We start from the raw sequence: 21,570 nt of genomic DNA on the forward strand, positions 1-21,570 counted from the left end.
TTTTTATTATTGTTTGACTTTAGGGTTAAACTATTAGAGACATTTTCCTCCTGAAATTGCTAGATTATTTTTGTTTAACTTAAAGTCGGCATGAAATAAATTTACCCTATTTGTTTTCTAAATGCATCTTATTGTGAACAATTCGTCTATGCAAATGTTTTTTCAATTTTTTTACTTCATAATTTTTAATCAGTCATAACTGTTTAAAAGTCAGACTTCTCTCTATTGACGTATACAGGACTTCTCCAATCATTTAATCCGCTTAAACTCCACCCTTTCAAGCTCGCATTCATCTGCCTCCATTTTTTTTAATGCAACGCCCACATCTCAAAATCCAATCAACAACCAGTTCATAGAACCAAGTCCCTAGCCTACATTTGTTCTTTTTCTTTAATCCGTTACACTCAGATGTACTTCACAATACGAAAGAAAACATCCTATGCTACTTCCTTTTCATAGTGAATTTAAATATTAGGCTTCTGCAGTACCATGTTCAGTGAGCATGACATGTTTTCATTTTAAACTTATCCATTCTGATTTCCCCTCTGATATTCTAACTATATATTAACCAAGTTGTAAAGGTATTCATTATTCTGTTATCCTTCCGGCATAATGTGAAATTCCATGACCTGTCTTTTTTGACTACTGATTGACAAATTAATACTTACACTTCTGAATAATATAGGTTTTTCATGGAGTATTTTTGTTGTTGTTATGATTCAGATTATTTCAGTACAATGTTTGATTACCATTGCCTTGTTTTACAGTTCAGATGAACAGATTGCGAGACAGATTAACCCACTGGCCCGCATTGCTGGTGGATTTACTCATCCGATTCAATTATGTTTAAAAGCTAGTGGCAGCTACTCTGGCTTACAGCACCATTGACATGGATTGTGTGTTTGTTGACAGTTAGATGCCCATTTCTTACGGCGTCACCAACTGTATAAGAAAATGCTCTAATCCGTATTTAAAACAAGCTGCATGGCTCGAATCTGGCACATAGTAGATGACCTTAGTTGTTGTGAAGCCAGTAAGGACCGCTTTAAAAATGTAGATAATACAGGATTTTTTCAGACAAGGTCCATTCAGCAACTTTTTAAAGTCTTACAGCCACTCCAGGGCTATTTTTCACTTTGTCTCTCTAAGCAGGTCTCCTTTCTGCAAGCTTTGACATCCAGCCAGAAAACGTGGTCTTCTCTTCTCCTTTCTCATCACTGTTCTGGTCGCCAATTGGTGTAGATCACATCAGACAATGCAGGCAGGGCTTCCAGAGTTCAATGAACTCTCGTTTGGCAACTGTGTTATACCTCTCTCTCTTTTTCTCCCCAGGCTCGTTCAGCATGTGCTCTGCGTCTTTCTTGGGGTTGTTATTCATTGTGAAAGAGATTATCCCATCTTTTCCCCCCTTTTCTCTTGCCAGCTTGGTTTGCTCCAGTCATTCATTCAAAGACCCACTCTTCTGCTGACCCACTTCCACCCTAATGAAAGCAATGTGATTGAGTGGTCTTAATTACATTACAGTCAGCCAAGATCTGGACAAATGTGATTAAAAAGTATATTATAATTTGCCTTTTTATCACTTTTTTTAGTTTTCAAGCAGTTAGTAAACAATTTTGTGGGAAGTTTTAGAGGGGGATATCTTTAAGAGACAGTTATGACAAGAGATGCACAATATATATGTTTCTTATTGGTTGATATTAGGATTATTCAAAAGTTATTGATATTAGTCTGTATTGGATATATAATTGTGCATGCTAATTTGCACACATTTTCTGTTTTAGATTACCGCTGTCATCTAATGCTCACTTAAAACATTACAGTTAGGGCTGGGACAATATATCGTTGCATTGCGAATCAAGAAATGATTCTGTATCGATTCTGATATTTTCCGAATGTATCACGATTCTCTCTCAAATTGATTCTGAGCTTAGCTTAACAGCAGATGGCACTGCTTGCTTCAGAAACAGCCGTACTCTGCTTCCTTCCAATTCCTTACACACACCATTTGAACCTTCTATAAAACAATCAATTCAACAATTCATAAAGTAGGCCTACAGGTTGAAGTGAATTACAAGAGTGTTTCCAGTGAGCCATTTACTTAAATTTCACATCTTAATAGCATTCTGAGGTGCAAATACATTCTCAGACTCAGCCAAACGCACGAGCGCTCTTCAGCACTCTTCTTTATGGGCATTTGAGCGTGCAGTTAAAAACTAGTGTAGAGTGCCATCTGCTGTTAAAAACTACGCTCAGAATTTGATTAGAGAGAGAACCGCGATGCATTCAGAAAATATCAGAATCGATCAATGAATTTACTTATTTTCGGCGCCGATAGCCTAGTGGTTAGTGCACCGATACGTGCCGCAGATGCGTTCACGGCGACCCTAGTTCGATTTCCGTCTCTAGGTCCTATAACTATAAAACAAACTTAAATATATATAATATATAATTGACTTTGTTTTCGCTAAACTGCTAGGAGCTGTATAAATGATGCGACAAAACAACCGTTGCAAATCCATAGAACGAAGCGTCAGTTTACTGTCGGGGAATTGTCGCATCGCATCCAGTGTAGACAACATCACTGATTATACTGGGTTCTATTGTCTTTTGTCACGTCGCATCGCTCTGCTCGCATCCGGTGTAGACACAGTGTTAGAAATCATAGCAAACATGTACAACACCCATGCATTGCAACAGCAAATTTTATGACATTTAATGAAATGTGAAAATCTAGCTGCATATTTTATCAGATGCCTCACTGAGATCTGCATATGAGCATGCATAGCATTGCTGTTGTAGCCATTGCTATTTTGACCCATTGCATTTCAAAAGTACTCAAAACAAAACAAGTCCTTGATCCCTTTCTTTACACGTGACGCACAGGAGAATCAAGAAAAACATGCCACAGCCTCAGTGTATTCGACCAATGGACTAAACGGTCCCGCTGTGGCTTCTGTAATGCCCTTGTGAGCTGCTGATGGGGTGTTTTTGAAGAAGTGCAATCACAGAGGAAATAAGAAGAACCCATAATAATAGATACAACTGTAAACTGTGTTTGACAGTGGAGGAAGTGAAAGTCAGCACCTTTGAAGATCATGCCGTTTTTTGACGATTGATGCACTTCCTCCTTCTGCCACAACCAAATGTTGATTAGAAAGATTAACAAACCTGTATGTAAGGTTCAAATAGTTTTTGGTCCATTGGTTGGGAGTGAGATGTTTCTTAATGCAGTGAACATGTGCAGATATCTCATGTGGTTTTTAAAGGGTACATTCTGATCCCTTAAGCTGGCACAAGCTTTTTTTTCCACAACTCGTCTTCCATAAATATATTGCTTTGCTAGAGCACAAGCACCGTTTGGTTTTGCTGTGAATACCACCCTTCAGTCTACCACTGACCTGGACAGCTGCAGTATATTGCAAGCTTCAACAGCCCCCCCTTTTATTACCTGTTTTTTTTTTTTTTTTTGCAGGCGGGAGGCTGTAGCCCTTTAACATGACATTGGACACTGGACTCTCTCATCCACTGGTTAGCAAATCAACAGATAAAAACAGATTTGTATGTAGAAGCGGGTCACCTAGTACATTATAATAGAGATGCAGAGTTAACAAGAGTGGCACGTGCTTTCGGTTTGGCAACCGCGAGGTTCACTCAGCTGAGGTGTTTTGTGTGCTTTGAGCTGTTGTCAACATTATGGGTTTTCTTTAACCGAAGGCAGTGAAGCCATGATGCATTTATCTGCGAACAAACTTGTTTTGTTTTTGTTCTTCCTGAAATCTTTGTCAAAATAATCAGCTCACCTGAAACCACCTCAGCAGGTTTGGCGAACCTTATTTGTTTGCTGTGATTGGCTGGAACGCATCATTCGACATTCCTCTTATTCAAATGCAGCTGAGCTGGAGGTGCCGTGCAGAATAGATGGTACAATGGTTTCACATTCTGGCTTTCTGTGGAATATTTTGCCGGCTGCAGTACTCTATTGTGAAAAACTGTAATCAGAGCTTGTCCGTGCTTTGACCTACAGCACAGAGGGCGGCAATGGACTGCCTCTCATTCTCTGTTTTTCTTTCCCTCTCATAGTTTTGTTGTTGATGTTTGGTTTGAAGAGAAGGGATGGATGTCCGCATGGTTCTGGGGGGTCCAGATAACGTTCTACTGGCCAATAATCCTGACGCAGGAAGCGGCTGTCTGAAGCATCCCTGTGAGGACCAGGTAAGCGTGGAGAAAACTAGCACATAATAAGGCAAAACATCACTAGCTATGTTTCCATCCAAAGTTGCACATTTAACTTAAATTTGTAAATAAAGCACCGTTTCCATCCTATGTGTTCAAGAGAACAAATTCTTCTACTGGGAAGCTGGTGCAAAATATCTGGAAAAAAAATGGAAGTTGCTGCATTCGGGGAAGCCACTGTGGCTGTTTGTTTGTACATCATTACTGCAGATAAACACAGTAAACAATGTTATATTGCCTTCAGAGGCGATGCCTGGCGTTGACAGACTTTGGTCTCAGGGATTTCAGAATGACCAAACTAACTTTTGAGATTCTGTGAAAAAAAAAAAAAAAAAAAATTGGTCCACTGGTTAGTCCAGTTATGCAATTACAAAGTCATGTGTGTTTTTTGTTGCACATCAAGGGATTGGATAAAAAAATCAACCATTTCAATTGAGTGCATAGATTTTTTTTTTTGCACATTTTTAGAATTTATGCACATCTTAGCATTTCCAGATTTTTTTTTTTTTTCATATAAGAATACATAGAAAGATTGATACCTCAAATAATGTGGCCTGTTGAGGAGAGTTGTTTTTATTTTTTTTGATTCACATCAAATGTATAACCTAATGGACAAGATACAAGCCCAAAAAAAATCCTGAAGACTTAAACAGTAAAGGAGGGATTCGTACGGAAGAGGATCAGGGCCAAGCAATAATAAAAAGATAACCATCTCGAGATTAAAGTTGTTGAATTTCGAGAAAAAACTTGTTAAATTTCGAGAAAAAAGTCTAAAAATGTTGAGAATAAACTCATTAAATTACGAGAAAAAACTCGTTAAATTTCAAGAAAAAAGACGAAATAAAATGTTGAGAATAAAGTCATTAAATTACAAGAAAAAAGTTGTTAGATTATTCGTTAACAAATTTGTTCTCATAATTTAACGACTTTTTTCACGTAATTTAATGACTTTATTCTCAACATTTTATCTCAACTTTTTTTCTCGAAATTTAATGACTTTTTTTCTCGTAATTTAACGACTTTATTCTCAACATTATCTTGACTTTTCTCGAAATTTAACGAGTTTTTTTTTCGTAATTTAACGTGTTTATTCTCGTAATTTAACGACTTTATTCTCAGCATTTTATCTCAACTTTTTTCTTGAAATTTAACAACTTTAATCTCGAGATGGTTTTATTTTTTTATTATTGCTTGGCCCTAATCCTCTTCCGTAGATTCAAAGACACACCTAGGGACCAAAATATCGTTAAGACAACCACATAGCAACACCCAGGAAACAACCCACAACTATTGCGTCTGCGATTTTTTGGGGTAACATCTGTCATTCAACCTGTAAGGTTGAGTTTTTTTATACATTTAAGTATCATGAACTAACAATAAACAATATTTTTGCAGCATTTATTAATCTAGGTTAATGTTATCATGTGCATGAATACATTTTTCATGTTGTATAAATTAGCATTAGTTAATGTGCTATGAACTAACATGAATCAAAAAACAATGGTGTATTTATAAATGAACGTTAATCTAGAGAGAATAAATGCAGTAAATAATCCTTGTTAGTTCATAATGCCTAATTCATCAAACCTTATTGTAAAGCATTAGCATTTACTAAGAATAACTTGTAGTTGTACCAATGATCTTTTGTACCCTTATTGCTGTGTTTCTCATGTAGGACAGAAGCTCCAGCCCATCTGTCCTTCGTTCTGTGACCACCACGTGGAAGGAGGGTCTTCTGAACAGAAAGAGACCATTTGTTGGAAGATGTTGTCACTCGTGCACACCCCAGAGTCAGGTTAGTTTGTTGAAGCTTTTGGCATATTGATCGAATGCACATTTATGTTTTGCATGTTGACTTACTACATTTATGTGTTGCAGGAGAGGCTGTTCAATCCCAGCATCCCTTCTCTAGGTCTCCGTAATGTGATTTACATTAATGAAACGCACACAAGGTAAGCATCAACCTCTGTTTGCCATAGGCCCGCCTGCCTGATGTCTCTGAATACTTGACCACTTCCCTCCTTTATCATTGCTCACTGCACATTGCTTAGTTATACCCCTTTCTGTTTAGTATAATTCATTAACCTAGTTTAGTTTGTGATATGTCATTAATACCATAGTTGGTCAGATGTAGTTTTCCAGCAAATGACCCGCCCTGTGTTTACATTCATATATCAAATGGAAGGTTGTAGGTTTCTGTGAGGAGTGGAAAGTCTGGAAATAAATTATTAACACTGTTTGTCAGGGGATATTATGTACCTAGATCACATGACATGGACCAAAGGTGGTCTGAGATGGTACTGCCAATCAGGAAAGGCAAAGGGCAGTCTGTAATACTGCAGGAATATTTAAAAATTGTCTATCAGCAGTTATTGAAATTAACTGCTGAATTAAATGAATGGTTCTCACAAATGGCTCCAAAATGACAAGCTTCAAAAGAGAACTGCTTAAACGAAATCACTGAGTCAACCGAAACATTCAGTCCGAAACATTTTTTTCCTAAAACAGATCAGCGGATTCAGTGAAAAAAGAAAAAAAAAAAAAAAAAGCTGCAAACAATTATTAATTCACAAATAATACTGATCCAGATCTTGAGTTGAACTCACTGACTGTTTGATTCTTTGAAGGATCTATTTTCATGTTCTACAAAATTTTTGGGTGAACTAATCCTAATGACCATGTCAAAGATGGTCTATTAGATTATTCAAGTCTTTAATACTCTTATCCATACACTACTATTTTGTATTTGTATAATGCAGGCACAGAGGTTGGCTTGCACGGAGGCTGAGTTATGTGCTGTTTGTCTTGGAGAGAGATGTCCGGAAGGACATGTTTGCTCGCAATGTGGTGGAGAACGTGCTTAACAACAGCAGGTACCGAGTGTTTATTAAAAAAGCGAGGAGCAAGTGCAATGAAAAGGCTGTTTCTAAGCAGCAGAAATGCATCTTATCCATATTCACTGTGAGTGTTATTCCTGTAGGCTGGAATGTGCTATCGTGGAGGTAGCATCCGAGAGTGATGGCGCAGATGCAGAGTCTGGAGTGGATCCCAAAGCTGTCAGCAAAGTTAAACGGAAGGCCAGAGGATTCCTGCAGGAAATGGTTGCCTACATCTCACCTGCCTTCATCAGGTACAGCTTTCACATAATGAGTAGTGAGTGACAATGATAAAAGCAAATGTACTTTTTTTTAATAACAATTTTATTAATGTTATGTCATTTAATATTATGTATTATAATACTGTTCAAAATTTGGGGGAGTTTTGAAATAAGTCTCTTATGTCTTATCCATTTATTTGATCAAAAATTCAGGAAAAACAGTAATATTGTGAAATATTATTACAATAACTGTTTTCTATTTTAATATATTTTAAAATGTAATTTATTCTTGTGATGGCAGGCTGAATTTTTTTTATCAGCCATTACTCCATTATCCTTCCGAAATCATCTTTATATGCTGTTTTGGTGCTTAAGTTCTTATCGATGTTGAAAACGGTCCTGTTTTATATTTTTGTGGAAACCGTGATACATTTTTTTCAGGATTCTTTGATAAATAGAAAGATCCAAATTATTTATAGTACAAATCTTAATAATAGAAAAAAAGCTTTTCTGTCATATTTGATCAATTTAATGTGTCTGCTGAATAAAAGTATTCATTAAAAATATTTAATAATAAAAAAAAGTAAATAAAATAAAGAATCTTACTGCCCCCAAACATTTGAATGATTTTTGTATATCATTTTATATTATATTTTAGGGAATACTAAGGGAAAATAAAATTTTGGGTTTGTAATTCATTGAATTATCATAGAAATACAGAATATCATAGAAATAAGTCTTAGGTCTTCTCTCTTTCCTCTGTTTTCTTTTAGATTAACAGGATGGGTGTTGTTGAAACTGTTTAATGGATTCTTCTGGAGCATTCAGATTCATAAAGGTCAGCTGGAGATGGTGAAGAAAGCAGCATCTGAGGTCAGACATCAGCACAACTGATTCGCGCTCAGCGTGGGCATTTCTTCTTATCTGCACTACCACACATACAGTTGCACCTCCCAAAACAGCCACAGATAAAAAAACATCAGTTGACAAATTCGCTCATTACATGAAGATATACAGTTCATTAACAAAAAGCAAGTCTATCTACCTCCTTTTAATGTATATTTAATGTAATATTATAGGTGGATTATAACAGATGGAGATTTATAAAAGTTATTTTGAAGCATACCCAACATTTTACTCTGTGTCTTCTAGTACAACGCTCCCCTGGTCTTCCTTCCTGTTCACAAGTCCCACATAGACTACCTGCTCATCACCTTCATACTGTTCTGTCACAACATCAAAGCCCCTCACATTGCTGCTGGCAACAACCTCAGCATCCCCATTTTAAGGTAAAAAAGTCATTATGATTTTTTTTCATAAATTTTCAACAATAGACAGTTAAACTGATATGTCAATATGACATGTGTATGGATTGTCCTCCCTCAGCACACTCATACGCAAACTCGGAGGATTTTTTATTCGTCGTAAACTGGATGAAACTGCTGACGGAAAGAAGGATGTGTTATACAGATCACTGTTACATGCAGTAAGTTCCCAGAAACGTCAAATCATCTTATTTGTGTAGTGGTTTTAAGACACAATTCAAGTTTTTTCTAAGCAGATTTACAAAAAATTGTCCCTAAATGTCTTAAAGCCCCCAGTGAAAAGTCAAAGGTGACTGTGGCAAGGAAACCACCGAAGATTTTGGTTGGTGAAGGGAAAAAAACCTTGAGAGAAACCAAACTCAGCTGAGAGAACCCTTCCTATTTTGCTATTACTAGATGCACATATGTTTTGAGTTAGTAAGATTTCTTTAAGAAATAAATATCATTTTAAATAATGTCCTTTTGATCTTTCTATTAATCAAAGAATCCTGAAAAAATTACTAATATTACTGTTTTTATTGTATTTTTGATGAAATTAATGCAGCCATGGTAAGCATAAGAGACTTCTTTCATCTTACTGACCCCAAACATTTGAACTGTAACTTTTGATGAAAAAAGGCTATACTACTGATAAAATATATTTATTTCATATATAACTCAACTTACTGAATATAAATCTCTAGTACTTGCTAAAAGAAAATTCCTTAGTGTCTCTGTCTGTCTATTTCTTATTTTGTGAAAAGCTGTAGGATATTATCTTGTGAGCGATGGGAAACCGGAGCAGCTGTAAAATGGTCTGCTCTAGTGCATTAGTTAAAATGACACGGTGATTGTCATTGCAGCGACTGTGGAGAGACTTGTGATTCGAGGTGACTGTCACAGGATGCTGATGGATTACTTCTGCATTATTCATGCTGTCTCCTGTTGTGCACCACATTACCACAATGGGCTGCTTTAATTACAGGGAATTTGGAAAGGAAGGGTCATGGATCTTAGAGACTGTAATAGCCTTTGTAGATATCTTATGCATCAGCATTTATTGTTGTGTGGATCATTCTGCCGTTTCCCACTCATTTTCAGTACACAGAAGAATTGTTGCGGCAGCAGCAGTTTCTGGAGGTGTATTTAGAGGGCACGCGCTCTCGCAGCGGGAAGCCATCTCCAGCACGTGCCGGCATGCTCTCCATCGTGGTTGATGCTCTCTGTGCCAGCAGCATCCCTGATGTTCTGATTGTGCCTGTTGGTATCTCATATGACCGCATTATTGAGGGAAACTACAACAGCGAGCAGTTGGTAGGAATCACTGTGGTGAAATTCACCTTTTAAGTTATTTTGCACCATAAACACCATCCTCTTTCTTTTATAGAATTAAACTACTAGCTACTGTACATTTTAAGACTATATATTAATGTAATTTAAAAAATAATAATTGATTCCTCACGTGTCATATTTGAATTTAGAGCTATGGCAGAGGCTAAAGGCACGTTCACACCAAGAACGTTAAATATAAAAATAACAATAACTATATTTGTGTCCACACCAACAAACGATAACGTCTGTTTATTCTAAACTCACAAGTATGTACCTTTTTTTTTTTTTTGCTGTTCTTGTTGCATTCACATGGTTTTACCCAGCAGATGTCCTCAGCATGCTATGTTTCGAGTGAAATCAGTCTAATAAACAGTGAATTTAGCTGACAAAGTCAATAGTGGAATAAAAACAAAACCTAATCTTTTTCACTGCAACTTCAAAGGAAGCAAGATAATGTTGTCGAAACTAGTGCTGGACACCTGAGGTAATTATGTTACACTGTTTGCTAGCCTGGCATAATTATCTAATCGTTAATACTTCTCAGCATTTATTAGGGTATTACTGTCTGTTTTCCATATATGCATTTTCTTTAAAGTGTCCTTGAAAAGGGGGGTTGACTTGTCAAACAGTGGTGGCTTTTTCTGGATCTCTACCATTTTAAATGTGCGAGTCCTTAAAGGTTTAGTTCACCCAAAAATGAAAATTGTCATTAATGACTCACCCTCATGTCGTTCCAAACCTGTAAGACCTCCGTTCATCTTCAGAACACAGTTATTTTAGATTTGTTTTCCGGTGCGCCCGAGCTTCGTTTACAGTCTGAGGGTGACGCACGCTGTATTCAAGCTATTCTACATTGTTTGTATTTTGGTATTGCTATATTTTTTAAAATGGTGCATAAGTGTGCATGTCGCGGATGTCCTAAGCGCCAAAAACAATGACGTAAAAGTGCATTACCATCGCCGACAGATGAAAGGATTCAATGGAATCAATTCAATGGAAAGGATTCCGGAAGAGAACACAATGCTGAATAAAGTCGTAGTTTTTGTTATTTTTGGACCAAAATGTATTTTCGATGCTTCAAAAACTTATAACTAACCCACTGATGTCACATGGACTACTTTGATGATGTATTTATTACCTTTCTGGACATGGACAGTATACCGTACATACATTTTCGATGGAGGGACAGAAAGCTCTCGGACTAAATCTAAAATATCTTAGACCTCCGTTCATCTTCGGAACACAGTTTAACGGGTTTGGAACGACATGAGGGTGAGTCATTAATGACATAATTTTCATTTTTGGATGAACTAACCCTTTAATGGGATGGTTCACCCAAAAATGAAAATTCTGTGGATTCTGATGGATTCTGATTGGCTGCCAGTGTTTTATCGTTCAACAGCTGGAAAAAATCGTTGTGAAAGTGATCGTTATAGCTGTGGTGTGGACAGTGCTATTTAGAATGATTTTTGGAACTATATCTTGATTGTTATCTTTATAGTTATCATTCTTGGTGTGAACAGGCCTTAAGATTTTCAGAAATCTATCTGTCTGTTCGTCCATCCATCGAACAAAGAGTTGTTATAATTTATTTTATTTTTCAAGTTAACAATAAGGGGAAAAATGCAAATGATTTTTAAATTATTAAATTTTTTATTTTCACCTATTTTAAGGATTATTTTTATGATTATTTAGTTTTCACAATTAAATATTCCAATATAACTTATAATCTCAATATATTGTGCAAACCTAGGAAAATTACACTGAAATATTTGTACTTAATAGTTTTAGTACTATTTCTTTTTTTAGATAAACAAGGAAAATCCTATTTTCATAAAAAAAATCTGTATTTAAAAAAAAAAAGAAGAAAAAAAAAAGAAAAGAAAAGTGCTCTCTGCCAAATGTGTTGTTGTTGTGGATGTATTTTCAGTTTTTGTTTAATGTTCCTGCTGTTCCCCCCACTTCAGGGCAAACCTAAAAAGAATGAGAGTCTGTGGGGTGTTGCCTGCGGCGTGTTCAGGATGCTCCGGAAGAACTACGGCTGTGTGCGTGTGGATTTCACTCAGCCCTTCTCCCTTAAGGTTAGAGCAGCTCATCTCTGTTTGGTTGAATACAAAGCAGATCTCTCCCCTAATGTCTGGATCTTGCTTCTCTATCGCTTTAGGAGTACCTGGACACACAGCGCAGTCGGCATCTTCAGGCATCTCTCACGCTGGAGCAGATCCTTCTCCCCACCATCATCGCTGCACAGTATGGCCTTTAGACTGCCAGCCACCAACATTATCATGTGGACTGCTGTTTATTGGTATGTAGAAAGATGTGTGTCGCTAATGGGATTATGTTCAATTATGTTTTTCTGTGCAGACCTGATCAGGCTGTTTTTAATGGAGAAGATGAGGATCATCTGAATTCTAGAGACTTGTCAGATGAACCCTGGAGGAGGCAGGTCATCACTAACCTGGCCAAGCACGTTCTCTTCAGTAAGGGCAATCTAAAGACCATGATGCATAAACAGTTTCTTGTGCAGTGGGTGATCTTTTTTTTTTTTTTTTTTCAAGCATTTGAGGGTGGCAGATTGGGCAAAATTGATGTCTATGTGGGGTCAGCAGATATATAATGAAAAATAGCAGTAATGCTTATTCATCAACTGCCTGGAAAACTTGCTTTATATCATGGCCTATGGAATCACTGACATTCAAAATCTAAAAAAAACGTGGACTCGTTGTTTAGAACAAAAAGCTACAAAAAGTCTCTTTCTAATATCATAATTGCCAAAGAATACCAATGCATCTCACCAAACAGCTAGTGATTGAATCCTGAAAATCTTTCCAAGAACATGATAGATACAAGAAAAGCCTATTTTAGGACATTAAAGGATTAGTTCACTTTGAAATGAAAATTACCCCAAAGGTTTACTCACCCTCAAGCTATCCTAGATGTATATGCTAGATGACTGAGCTTTATAATGGCAGTGAACGGCACCAACAACAAGTATTAAGCTCGAGAGTGCATCCATCCATTATTATATTTATTAATATAACTCCAATTGTGTTCATCAGAAAGAAGAAAGTCATATACACCTGGCTTGAGGGTGAGTAAAGCTTGGGGTAATTTTCATTTTGAAATGAACTAATCCTTTAATGTTGGCATTACGGATTATTTTTTATGAAAACCAGTGCATGTTTCCCCCAAAATTATCATTATTTACTTTTGAGGTTGTTTTTAATTATCATTATTCTCAATGATTCCTGCTATTTGCATTACTGTAATGCAGTAATTAAAAATTAAAAATAGTAAAATGTATAAATACAGTTTAAAGATGTCAGTTTTTGTATTGCTTTGCCATTATAAATAATATTGTGCTAAATATTAAAAAATTATCATTCTTTTCATAATTTTTTTTAAAATAAAATTTTCTTTGATTCTTATAATATAAATATATAATTTAGATTTTTGGGTGAAATATGGTTCGGACATGTTATATATACAGCACCTGATGGTTTTTGTAGGTTACTGCTGGTCACAGTTCTCACCATGGTGGCATGTTGCTCTTGGCCAATCACATTCCTCTGTGTTTGAACGCCCCCTGTTGGGGCTTTTTTCTTTTTTTTTTTTTTTTCTTTCTTTGAGGACAGGACAGAGGATCGCCTCTCTTGAGGTGGAATTGCAGCTTGCTTTTGAATGTTTAATATAGACACTGTCATGAACCCAGTTTTCTGCTTAAGTCACACTGTTTTTCCCCATACAGCATCGTTCAGAGACTTTCAAATGTTTTTCAGCACACAGACAATGTCATGGAATTTGTAGATCATGCAGTTATGAATTTAAATAGTGTCCTTTCATGTCCCTTCATCAGAGCATTTAAAGGTGAAGTCAAGTGTGTAATCTCTGTTTTCTGCCACAGTGTTTATACTTTTCTTGAAAGTTAACCTACAAATAACTATTTATAGTTATGTCTCTACATATTAAGCCTGGATTTTGACATTGAACAAAAATGACACTTCACCCTTAAGGATCAGTCTCTGATGGGCTTCTCTTGCAGTTTCAATTCAGTTAAAGCACTTTCACAGTCAATCAATCTGATCACTGCCTTCTATGTTTCCCACAGCCGCCTGCAAGTCATCAGCAATCATGTCCACTCATATCGTGGCCTGTCTCCTCCTGTATCGGCACAGACAGGTAAGCACCGTCCTCGCTTCCAATGAGGCATGCACAATGGCAACCATTCCTTCTTTGGCCAGTTTTATTGGTTCATAACCATTGTAACACACGGTTGCATTTGGCAGGGTGTACTGCTGTCCAAACTGGTGGAGGATTTCTTCAATATGAAGGAAGAGATATTGTCACGGGACTTCGACCTGGGTTTTTCTGGGAACTCTGAGGATGTGGTCATGCACGCGCTTAGCCTTTTAGGAAACTGTGTGAACGTCACCAGCACCAACAAAAACACAGAGTTCATCATCGCCCCAAGCAACACTGTGCCCGCACTCTTTGAGCTCAATTTCTACAGCAACGGCCTTTTCCATGTCTTCATTGGAGATGCCATTATAGGTAAAAGATCTGAGACGCCATAAGTCATTAATTTGCCATTCTAAGGTGGTGGTGTTCATTTTGTCTGCAAATATTGTGAAGTTTCACTGGTATTGGTATCCGGTACTGAGGTTTTGGTATTATGATGACCCTACTACACACACTTTGGATGCATACCGAATTTTACAAAGACTGATGATACATGGCTAACAGATGAGCTCTTACATAGTTTGTATTTTTGAGCTATTTAAGAATTATATAAACCGTTTGTTTGTATGTGTATTAGCTTGCAGCGCACTGGCCCTCCTGAGAGAGCAATCCGCAACTTCAGTGAATGAGCAGAATTCTTCATCCACGCTGCTCAGCCAGGAGAGACTGATCCGCAGAGCTGCAGGCCTCTCCCACTTTTTGTCCAATGAGGTGGCAGTAGCACTGGTATGCTCTCTCATCACTGTTAAAGTAGCACCGCCATCTAGTGGTTGAATATGGATTTTGTTTCAAGCAAAACTAAAAATGCTGACTTGAAACTTTTGACTAAATAATCAACATAAAAAATTAAATTTGAATGAAATTCAGTACAAAAATTTGTACTGTATATAGGCTTGTGTATAACCACACTTTAACAAGGGATTTGCCTGAGTTTATTTTTGTTACTTTCAAACTGTCTCATCCTAGATCTGTGCTATGTTATGTTACAGGGACATTCTTAATTGCGTTGTTCCAAATAAAAACGGTGATAGCTCGGAAAGCGCCTCTTAAAAGAGTACACACGTGTGACCTTGGTTATCAGCCCACATTTTGTAACCACTTGAATAAGCTGTGATTCAGAACCGTTTGATCTCTTAGTGGTTTGATCTTCTTCTCTATGGAGAATAACCACAAAATCTGTCAAGAATTGAGAAATTGACCACAAAACTGAAGGGGAGAGGGAAAAATTTTGTTTATTTTGCATATAGAAAATGTAATCTAAATCTATTACTAAAACTATATTATTAATTAGCATAATTAATTAAGCAACATTACTGATTCATGTTTCAGTTTGATAAATAAATACCCAGCCAGTTTATTTATTAAAGTGTATTTATGTTGTCTTTCTATTTTTATTTATTTATTTATTTTTTATTTTTTTTGGACAGTCAAGCACATTTTATCCCCTGATTCTTATTACTTTAATGCATTTCTACTGTATTAAAATGTTTTACTTGTATTATTATAAAATGTGCTTTATATATACATATAAGTTATTCACTGAAGTGTATTTATGTTGTCTTTACTTTCTATAGCCTTGTCAGACTTTGTACCAGGTCTTCCATGATGCTATCACCAGGTTAATCGAGTATGGTGTACTTACTGTAGCTGAGGTGAGCTTTGTCAATTCTTATTTATCTTGTCGCTTATTCAAAGGGTGGATTTAAAGCTACAGTACTTAAATGGGGGTAAAAATGTTGTCAAAGACCATATAATGTTTGAATTATGCTGAGATAGCTGTAAATTCCTTGCGTAATGACATTCAAGCTAACTTTTTTTTGTTTGTTTGTTTCATTTGAGACTTAAAGTGTTAATTCGCCCAAAAACCAAAAATGAAAATTCTGTCATTACTCACTAGGGCTGCGTGATATATCATTTTAGTCACATTACAGGATGTGCAACGTCAAGTATAGGGATCGTTAATCCTTATGGACCAGACACCATGGTTCAAAACCCACCAATTCTCTGATTAATTGCAAAGTTTGACCATCATACAATCAAAGTTGAATGTGTTTTATGTGAGTTTAAAGACGAAGAAAAACAAAACATCGCAATGTCAGTTTTTTCCAATATTGTGCAGCCCTATTACTCAGAAAAACAGCAAGCTCTCAGATTTTATTAAAAAGATGTTCCAAAGATGAACGAATGTCTTGCGGGTTGACACAAGGGTGAATAATTAATGAGAGAATTTTTTTTTATTTTTCGGGTGAACTATCCCGTTGGCTCATTCTGAAAGTGAGTGATATGTATGGTGTTTTTTACAAGTGCACACACGTAGCAGTGAGTATTGAACACACACACACACGGAGCAGTAGGCAGACATTTTTGGTGAGAGCGATTGGGGTTTAAGTGCCTTGCTCAAGGTCACCTTAGTTGTGGGTAATGAGAGTGGAAGAGAGCGCTGTTCATTGACTCTCCCCCCCACCTACATCTACCCACGACCTACAAGTCGGACTCTTTAACCTTTATGACCAAATAATTACTGATTTTTTATGTATCTGTGAAAGTACAGGTACCAGCTAGGTTTTATTTTTTGGTTAATACACTGCACATAAAATAATATTATTTGTGATTCAATCATTAATTGGCAATAAAAATTATATAATTAAATAATTTACTGAAAAAATGTTTCTTAAATTCATCTTTGTGTTCAGGAGGACCAGGAGGAGTTGAGCCCATCTGAGGAGCCTTGGCCCAAGAAGTTTCCAGAGACTCTTTCTTGGCGAAGTGATGAAGAAGATGAGGACAGTGACTTTGGAGATGAACAGAGAGACCGTTACCTAAAGGTCCTTATAATACTGCAGGGGCCTGAACATTGTTACAACTAACATAACACCCAGAATAAGAAGAGTGAGATGGAAAGAGCTAATTGTTTGTCTAGAGCAGGGGTATCCAATTCTGCTCCTGGAGGGCCACTGTCCTGCAAAGTTTAGCTCCAACCCCAATTAAACACACACCTGAATACTTGGGCATACCAGAAACTTCCAGACAGGTGTGTTGAGGCAAGTTGGAGCTAAAGTCTGCAAGACAGTGGCCCTCCAGGACCGAGTTTGGACACCCCTGGTCTAGAGTTACATCACAAAACCAAATTCATGATCTTAAGTTTGCTAAAAAATTTTTATCAAATCCTTAATTTCATTTAAATAAATTAATAATACAAATCTCATGCAAAGTCAAGTATTTAGTAGTTTATTTAAAGGTATGATTAACAATATAAGCCCCATGTTCATATCCTGAATAAATTTGTTTATTACTAAAATAATTATGTGTTATACTATATTTATTATTATATTATTTATTAATAATAATACATATGTAAATGTATTCTCTGTGAGAGTTAATCTATTATATTTAGCATGTTGCAGCAAATGAGCTCATTCTCCACCTTGAAGATACAAAAGTATGACAATTTATGAAAGTAGTCTATATTTCAGTTGTTTTTTTTTAAATTTCCCCCGTAGAACAATGCGCCACTATAAAGCTGATTCATAGTTTTGTTGCTTTTTTAAAATCCCCTCATTAAACATCTCAGAAGAAATATTGCCATTTCATATAATTAAACCCCACTTTGCTGTTTAATTTTATTTTAGGTGAGCCCATCACCTGAGCACCAGGAATTTTATACTTTTCTGCAGAGGATTCTCACTCCAGTGCTGGAGGCCTACAGTGGTGCCGCTATCTTTATACACAGTCTGAGTTCGCCCATGTCAGAGAGAGAGTACACCCATCAGCTTTTCAAATATCTGCTAACGCGCACAGAGAGAGGAGTGGCTGCATATGGTAAGCAACTGCCACTTTCCGTTTGAATGTCCTCTAATGAGCTTGTTTCTCCACTCCCACCTTTTATTCCTCTTAAATCTTTCCCTGCCCTGTCATCTTTATTTTGATGAATGTTATTTTTAAACATTTTCCCATCATTCATTCTTTTCTTGCATCATAGTTCAAATCTGATTATGTAGTTAAGCTCTTTGATCTACAATCTTTTATAAAGAGTGCTCAGAAAATGAATGTATTAATATTGATGAAATTGATGTATTTGAATGTAATTGAATGTATTTATTTATTTGTTTGTTTGTTTGTTTGTTTGTTTGTTTGTTTGTTTGTTTGTTTGTATGTTTTTAGGAGAGAGTGCCACACACTACCTCGTAAAGAATACAGTGAAAACATTTAAAGAGCTGGGGGTAAGAGAGCCGTCCTCTAGCATTTGCTGTTTACTCACAGATCTAAACCAATGACATAAAAATATTATAATCACAATATCCGCGAAGATGCCCCAGGAACTGGGAACTTTGGGGTGGTATTCGGATGTGTTTCGACCACAGGAACCAGGGTCTATATGTAGTTCTGGGGAGGGAGTTCCTGGGACAAATTTGTTCCGGGTAATTTCGGTGGAAACGCAGCTAATGATGATGCACTTTTCTTATCATACTCTTATTATCATACAAAGCTATCGTGTGACTTAGAAAAATGCAGAAGTAGTATGGATTTCTTTTATATTACTTTGTGCTTTTTGAAGAATAACATTTACAAACATCATCTCATTCCTTATACATATTTTATATTCCACGGATGAAAAAAGTGTAGAACAACATGTGAGGGTCAGTAAATAATTTTGAACAAACCCTTTAATGTTGCTTTTGCAAAGCAATACTGCATTTAAAAGTATTTTATCTTTGAATGTTTTAAAATTTTCTATATTTAAAATGTTTTTGTAGAAAATAAATTTAAAATGTAAAAATTTTTTTAAATAAATTTTTACATTTAAAACGGAAAAACATTTTAGTCCCCAACCCCCGCCCCCCCCAAAAAAACTTAGGTTTTTTTGTTATTCAATATGGTTTATATAATCATTAAATATAATAGTTATTGTTATTAAAAATCATTTTTGTTAATTGAAATAAAGCTGAAATATTCAGTGAAAATTAGAAATAAAAAAAAAATCAAATAATTAAAAAATTTAATTTTAGTAAAAAAAAAAAAAAAAAGACTAAAACTGAAATAAAATCAGGTTAAATATAAAATTTAAAATACAAAAACTGATAAAAAAAAAAAAAAGGCAAGCACATAACCAAAAACTGAAAATATAAAAAGAAGCTAATTCAAAATATTAATAACTACTATAATAGTACATAAGTAATACTAAAATGACACACAGCATTTAAAATGATTGACTTTATTTTTGGTGTTTTTATTTTTTTATAAACACAATTTTTAATTAAGTTGAATTTTATTACAGTATTTTAGATTTTTTTTAGATAAACTATTTATCGGTTATCAGCCATAACATAACACTGGTGTATCACTAAAAATGAAAGGAAGAATGGAAGAGAGAACCAATGAAATGTGCACTTGCTCTTCTTTTCCTTTTTGTTTTGATTTGTTCCCTGTCTGAATGACTTCCTCTGCAAATAGTTAAATCATGCTGTTTGTGATTCACAGGTGCTTAAAGAAAGACGAGAGGGTGGTGTGTGCAGTCTGGAGCTGAGCAGCGCTTTCTTACCTCAGGCCAACAGGAACAAACTCCTGCAGTACATTCTGGGTTTCAGTCTGATGTAAAGCACTAGGACCATAAAAGCAGCTGCGCGGCTCTCCACACCACTCAAGGGCTTTTTACTGGCTAATCATGACTGTCAAAGGTGCTACTCTAAGGAAAGCTTTACCTGGAAGTGCCTTCACCAAACGCCTCATACTAGACTTAAGTTAGTCTTCCCTTCACTATAAAACCCTCCACTTATGCAGTCCTCAGTACACAAGTAGTTCTGTCAGCACTCTCGTTTACTAGAAGCTTCCACACACACAATACTGTACCAGTTTGGCCAGTGAAAGCCCTTGGTTTTGAGCTAAATCGGGGGTCTTTATAGCTCTGAATGTTTATATGGAGTCAGTTTGGTTTTAGTTTTTAACTCAGATCATTACATGAATGTCACACTTTATGAGGTCACCTTCAGTTTTAGCATTTAACATTCATCACTGAGATGACAGCTAGTATTTGACAGTCTTTAAAAAAATGGGCATTTAATTTTATTTAACCACTAGTACTGTCAGAGAAATTGACATTCTCTATACTTTCTTTTGTCAGAAAGATTATGTAGAACATCTGTTGATAGTGTGAAATGGAAATAGTGACTCATTCTGCGAATCGTGCAGCAATTTTCCAAGTAGTTACTGAATGAGGTATCAATGTGAAAAATTGTCACGTTAGGTCATGTTTACTCGCATGATGTGGCTGTGATTGGATGTCCATGAAGGTTAGTTAAAAATAATAATAATATTGTGTAATACGGCAAACAGTAGACACATGTAATGGTTTTAGCAGGCCTGGAGGATCATGAGGCCGTCAGCCAGAGGGGAAACATTACTGTAAACTGAGCTTGAATAAGCACTTGGCTGAGCATCACAACATCTAATTTGTAATATTTAGAGGAGGTTCTATTGCTGCCAGGCATTTTTATTCCCTCCTCGGTTACTGGTATATTTTATTTTGGAGTTAAGATCCTCGGCCGCAAGTCTACTGTACTGTGAGCGTGTGTGCAATATGTCTGTAGTATGTGAATTAAACTGTATATATGCCACAAATCTGTCTCAAAGCACAAAATAACCAGAATGCAGATAAAGGCTTGTTGCCTTACTAACCACTTACTCAAAAAGTGCAATATTTTGTTTGTTGTATAATGAATCGAAAGGTAAAAGTTGAGGATACCCTGTACAGTCCCAAAATTACAGTCTTTATGAGCTTCCATATCGAAAACCTTCTCTGCTGATTTATCATTTTTAACTTCATTTGTCATGTGTTTTGCATTATCCCGAATATGACCTCAACCTTGTTTTGACAAGTCGTTGAAGAGAACTTCTTTGTTTGACAGCCTGTAGATGTTGCTACGCAATGGATCTGTTTTTATTGTGCAAGAATGTAGTTGGCAGACATACACATCTTGCGTAGGCTTCTGGGAGACTTGATATACGGGGTTCCCATGCTCATGGAAAAAATCTGGAAGTGTCCAGGTACTTTAAGGCTGTGAGTTCCAGGGCTAGGAAAGTTGTGGAATTTTCTTCAGCGCATATAAATTAGTTAAATCTAAATGCTCAGCTGTAAAATGTTAAAATCCTTATCCAGTACTCCTGAACTGAAGATAAAGTCAGGAATCTATTGGTCAAAAGTTGTGAAAACCCTGATGATATTAGAATGTAGAAACTATGGCAAGCCGTTTTTACTTTTCTTCATTCTCAGGATATGAATTCTTGATATCAGCAATTCAATTCTTGATATCAGGAATTACATTTCCACTATTTCCAATTACAGATACCAAGAATTCTAGTTTTTAC

The 21,570-nt window shown here is 36.1% G+C and overlaps 1 protein-coding gene across 1 annotated transcript in view; it reads left to right on the top strand.

The window, feature by feature from the left end:
• Positions 1 to 21,553, top strand: part of gpam (glycerol-3-phosphate acyltransferase, mitochondrial) — a 28,681-nt gene extending 7,128 nt beyond the window's left edge. Inside the window, exons 3-22 of the mRNA XM_067368922.1 lie at positions 4,084 to 4,215; positions 5,912 to 6,031; positions 6,115 to 6,188; positions 6,996 to 7,109; positions 7,217 to 7,366; positions 8,107 to 8,206; positions 8,486 to 8,622; positions 8,720 to 8,819; positions 9,739 to 9,951; positions 11,937 to 12,050; positions 12,134 to 12,219; positions 12,334 to 12,449; positions 14,078 to 14,148; positions 14,256 to 14,520; positions 14,786 to 14,934; positions 15,783 to 15,860; positions 16,902 to 17,033; positions 17,838 to 18,027; positions 18,370 to 18,428; positions 19,687 to 21,553. Of these exons, the coding sequence (XP_067225023.1) occupies positions 4,117 to 4,215; positions 5,912 to 6,031; positions 6,115 to 6,188; positions 6,996 to 7,109; positions 7,217 to 7,366; positions 8,107 to 8,206; positions 8,486 to 8,622; positions 8,720 to 8,819; positions 9,739 to 9,951; positions 11,937 to 12,050; positions 12,134 to 12,219; positions 12,334 to 12,449; positions 14,078 to 14,148; positions 14,256 to 14,520; positions 14,786 to 14,934; positions 15,783 to 15,860; positions 16,902 to 17,033; positions 17,838 to 18,027; positions 18,370 to 18,428; positions 19,687 to 19,803 (2,484 nt within the window). The 5' untranslated portion in view covers positions 4,084 to 4,116 and the 3' untranslated portion in view covers positions 19,804 to 21,553. The remainder of the gene's footprint in view (positions 1 to 4,083; positions 4,216 to 5,911; positions 6,032 to 6,114; positions 6,189 to 6,995; positions 7,110 to 7,216; positions 7,367 to 8,106; positions 8,207 to 8,485; positions 8,623 to 8,719; positions 8,820 to 9,738; positions 9,952 to 11,936; positions 12,051 to 12,133; positions 12,220 to 12,333; positions 12,450 to 14,077; positions 14,149 to 14,255; positions 14,521 to 14,785; positions 14,935 to 15,782; positions 15,861 to 16,901; positions 17,034 to 17,837; positions 18,028 to 18,369; positions 18,429 to 19,686) is intronic.
• Positions 21,554 to 21,570: the final 17 nt, after the last annotated feature.

This window comes from Chanodichthys erythropterus, chromosome 19 (genome assembly GCF_024489055.1).
Source record: "Chanodichthys erythropterus isolate Z2021 chromosome 19, ASM2448905v1, whole genome shotgun sequence".
Lineage (NCBI taxonomy): Eukaryota > Metazoa > Chordata > Actinopteri > Cypriniformes > Xenocyprididae > Chanodichthys > Chanodichthys erythropterus.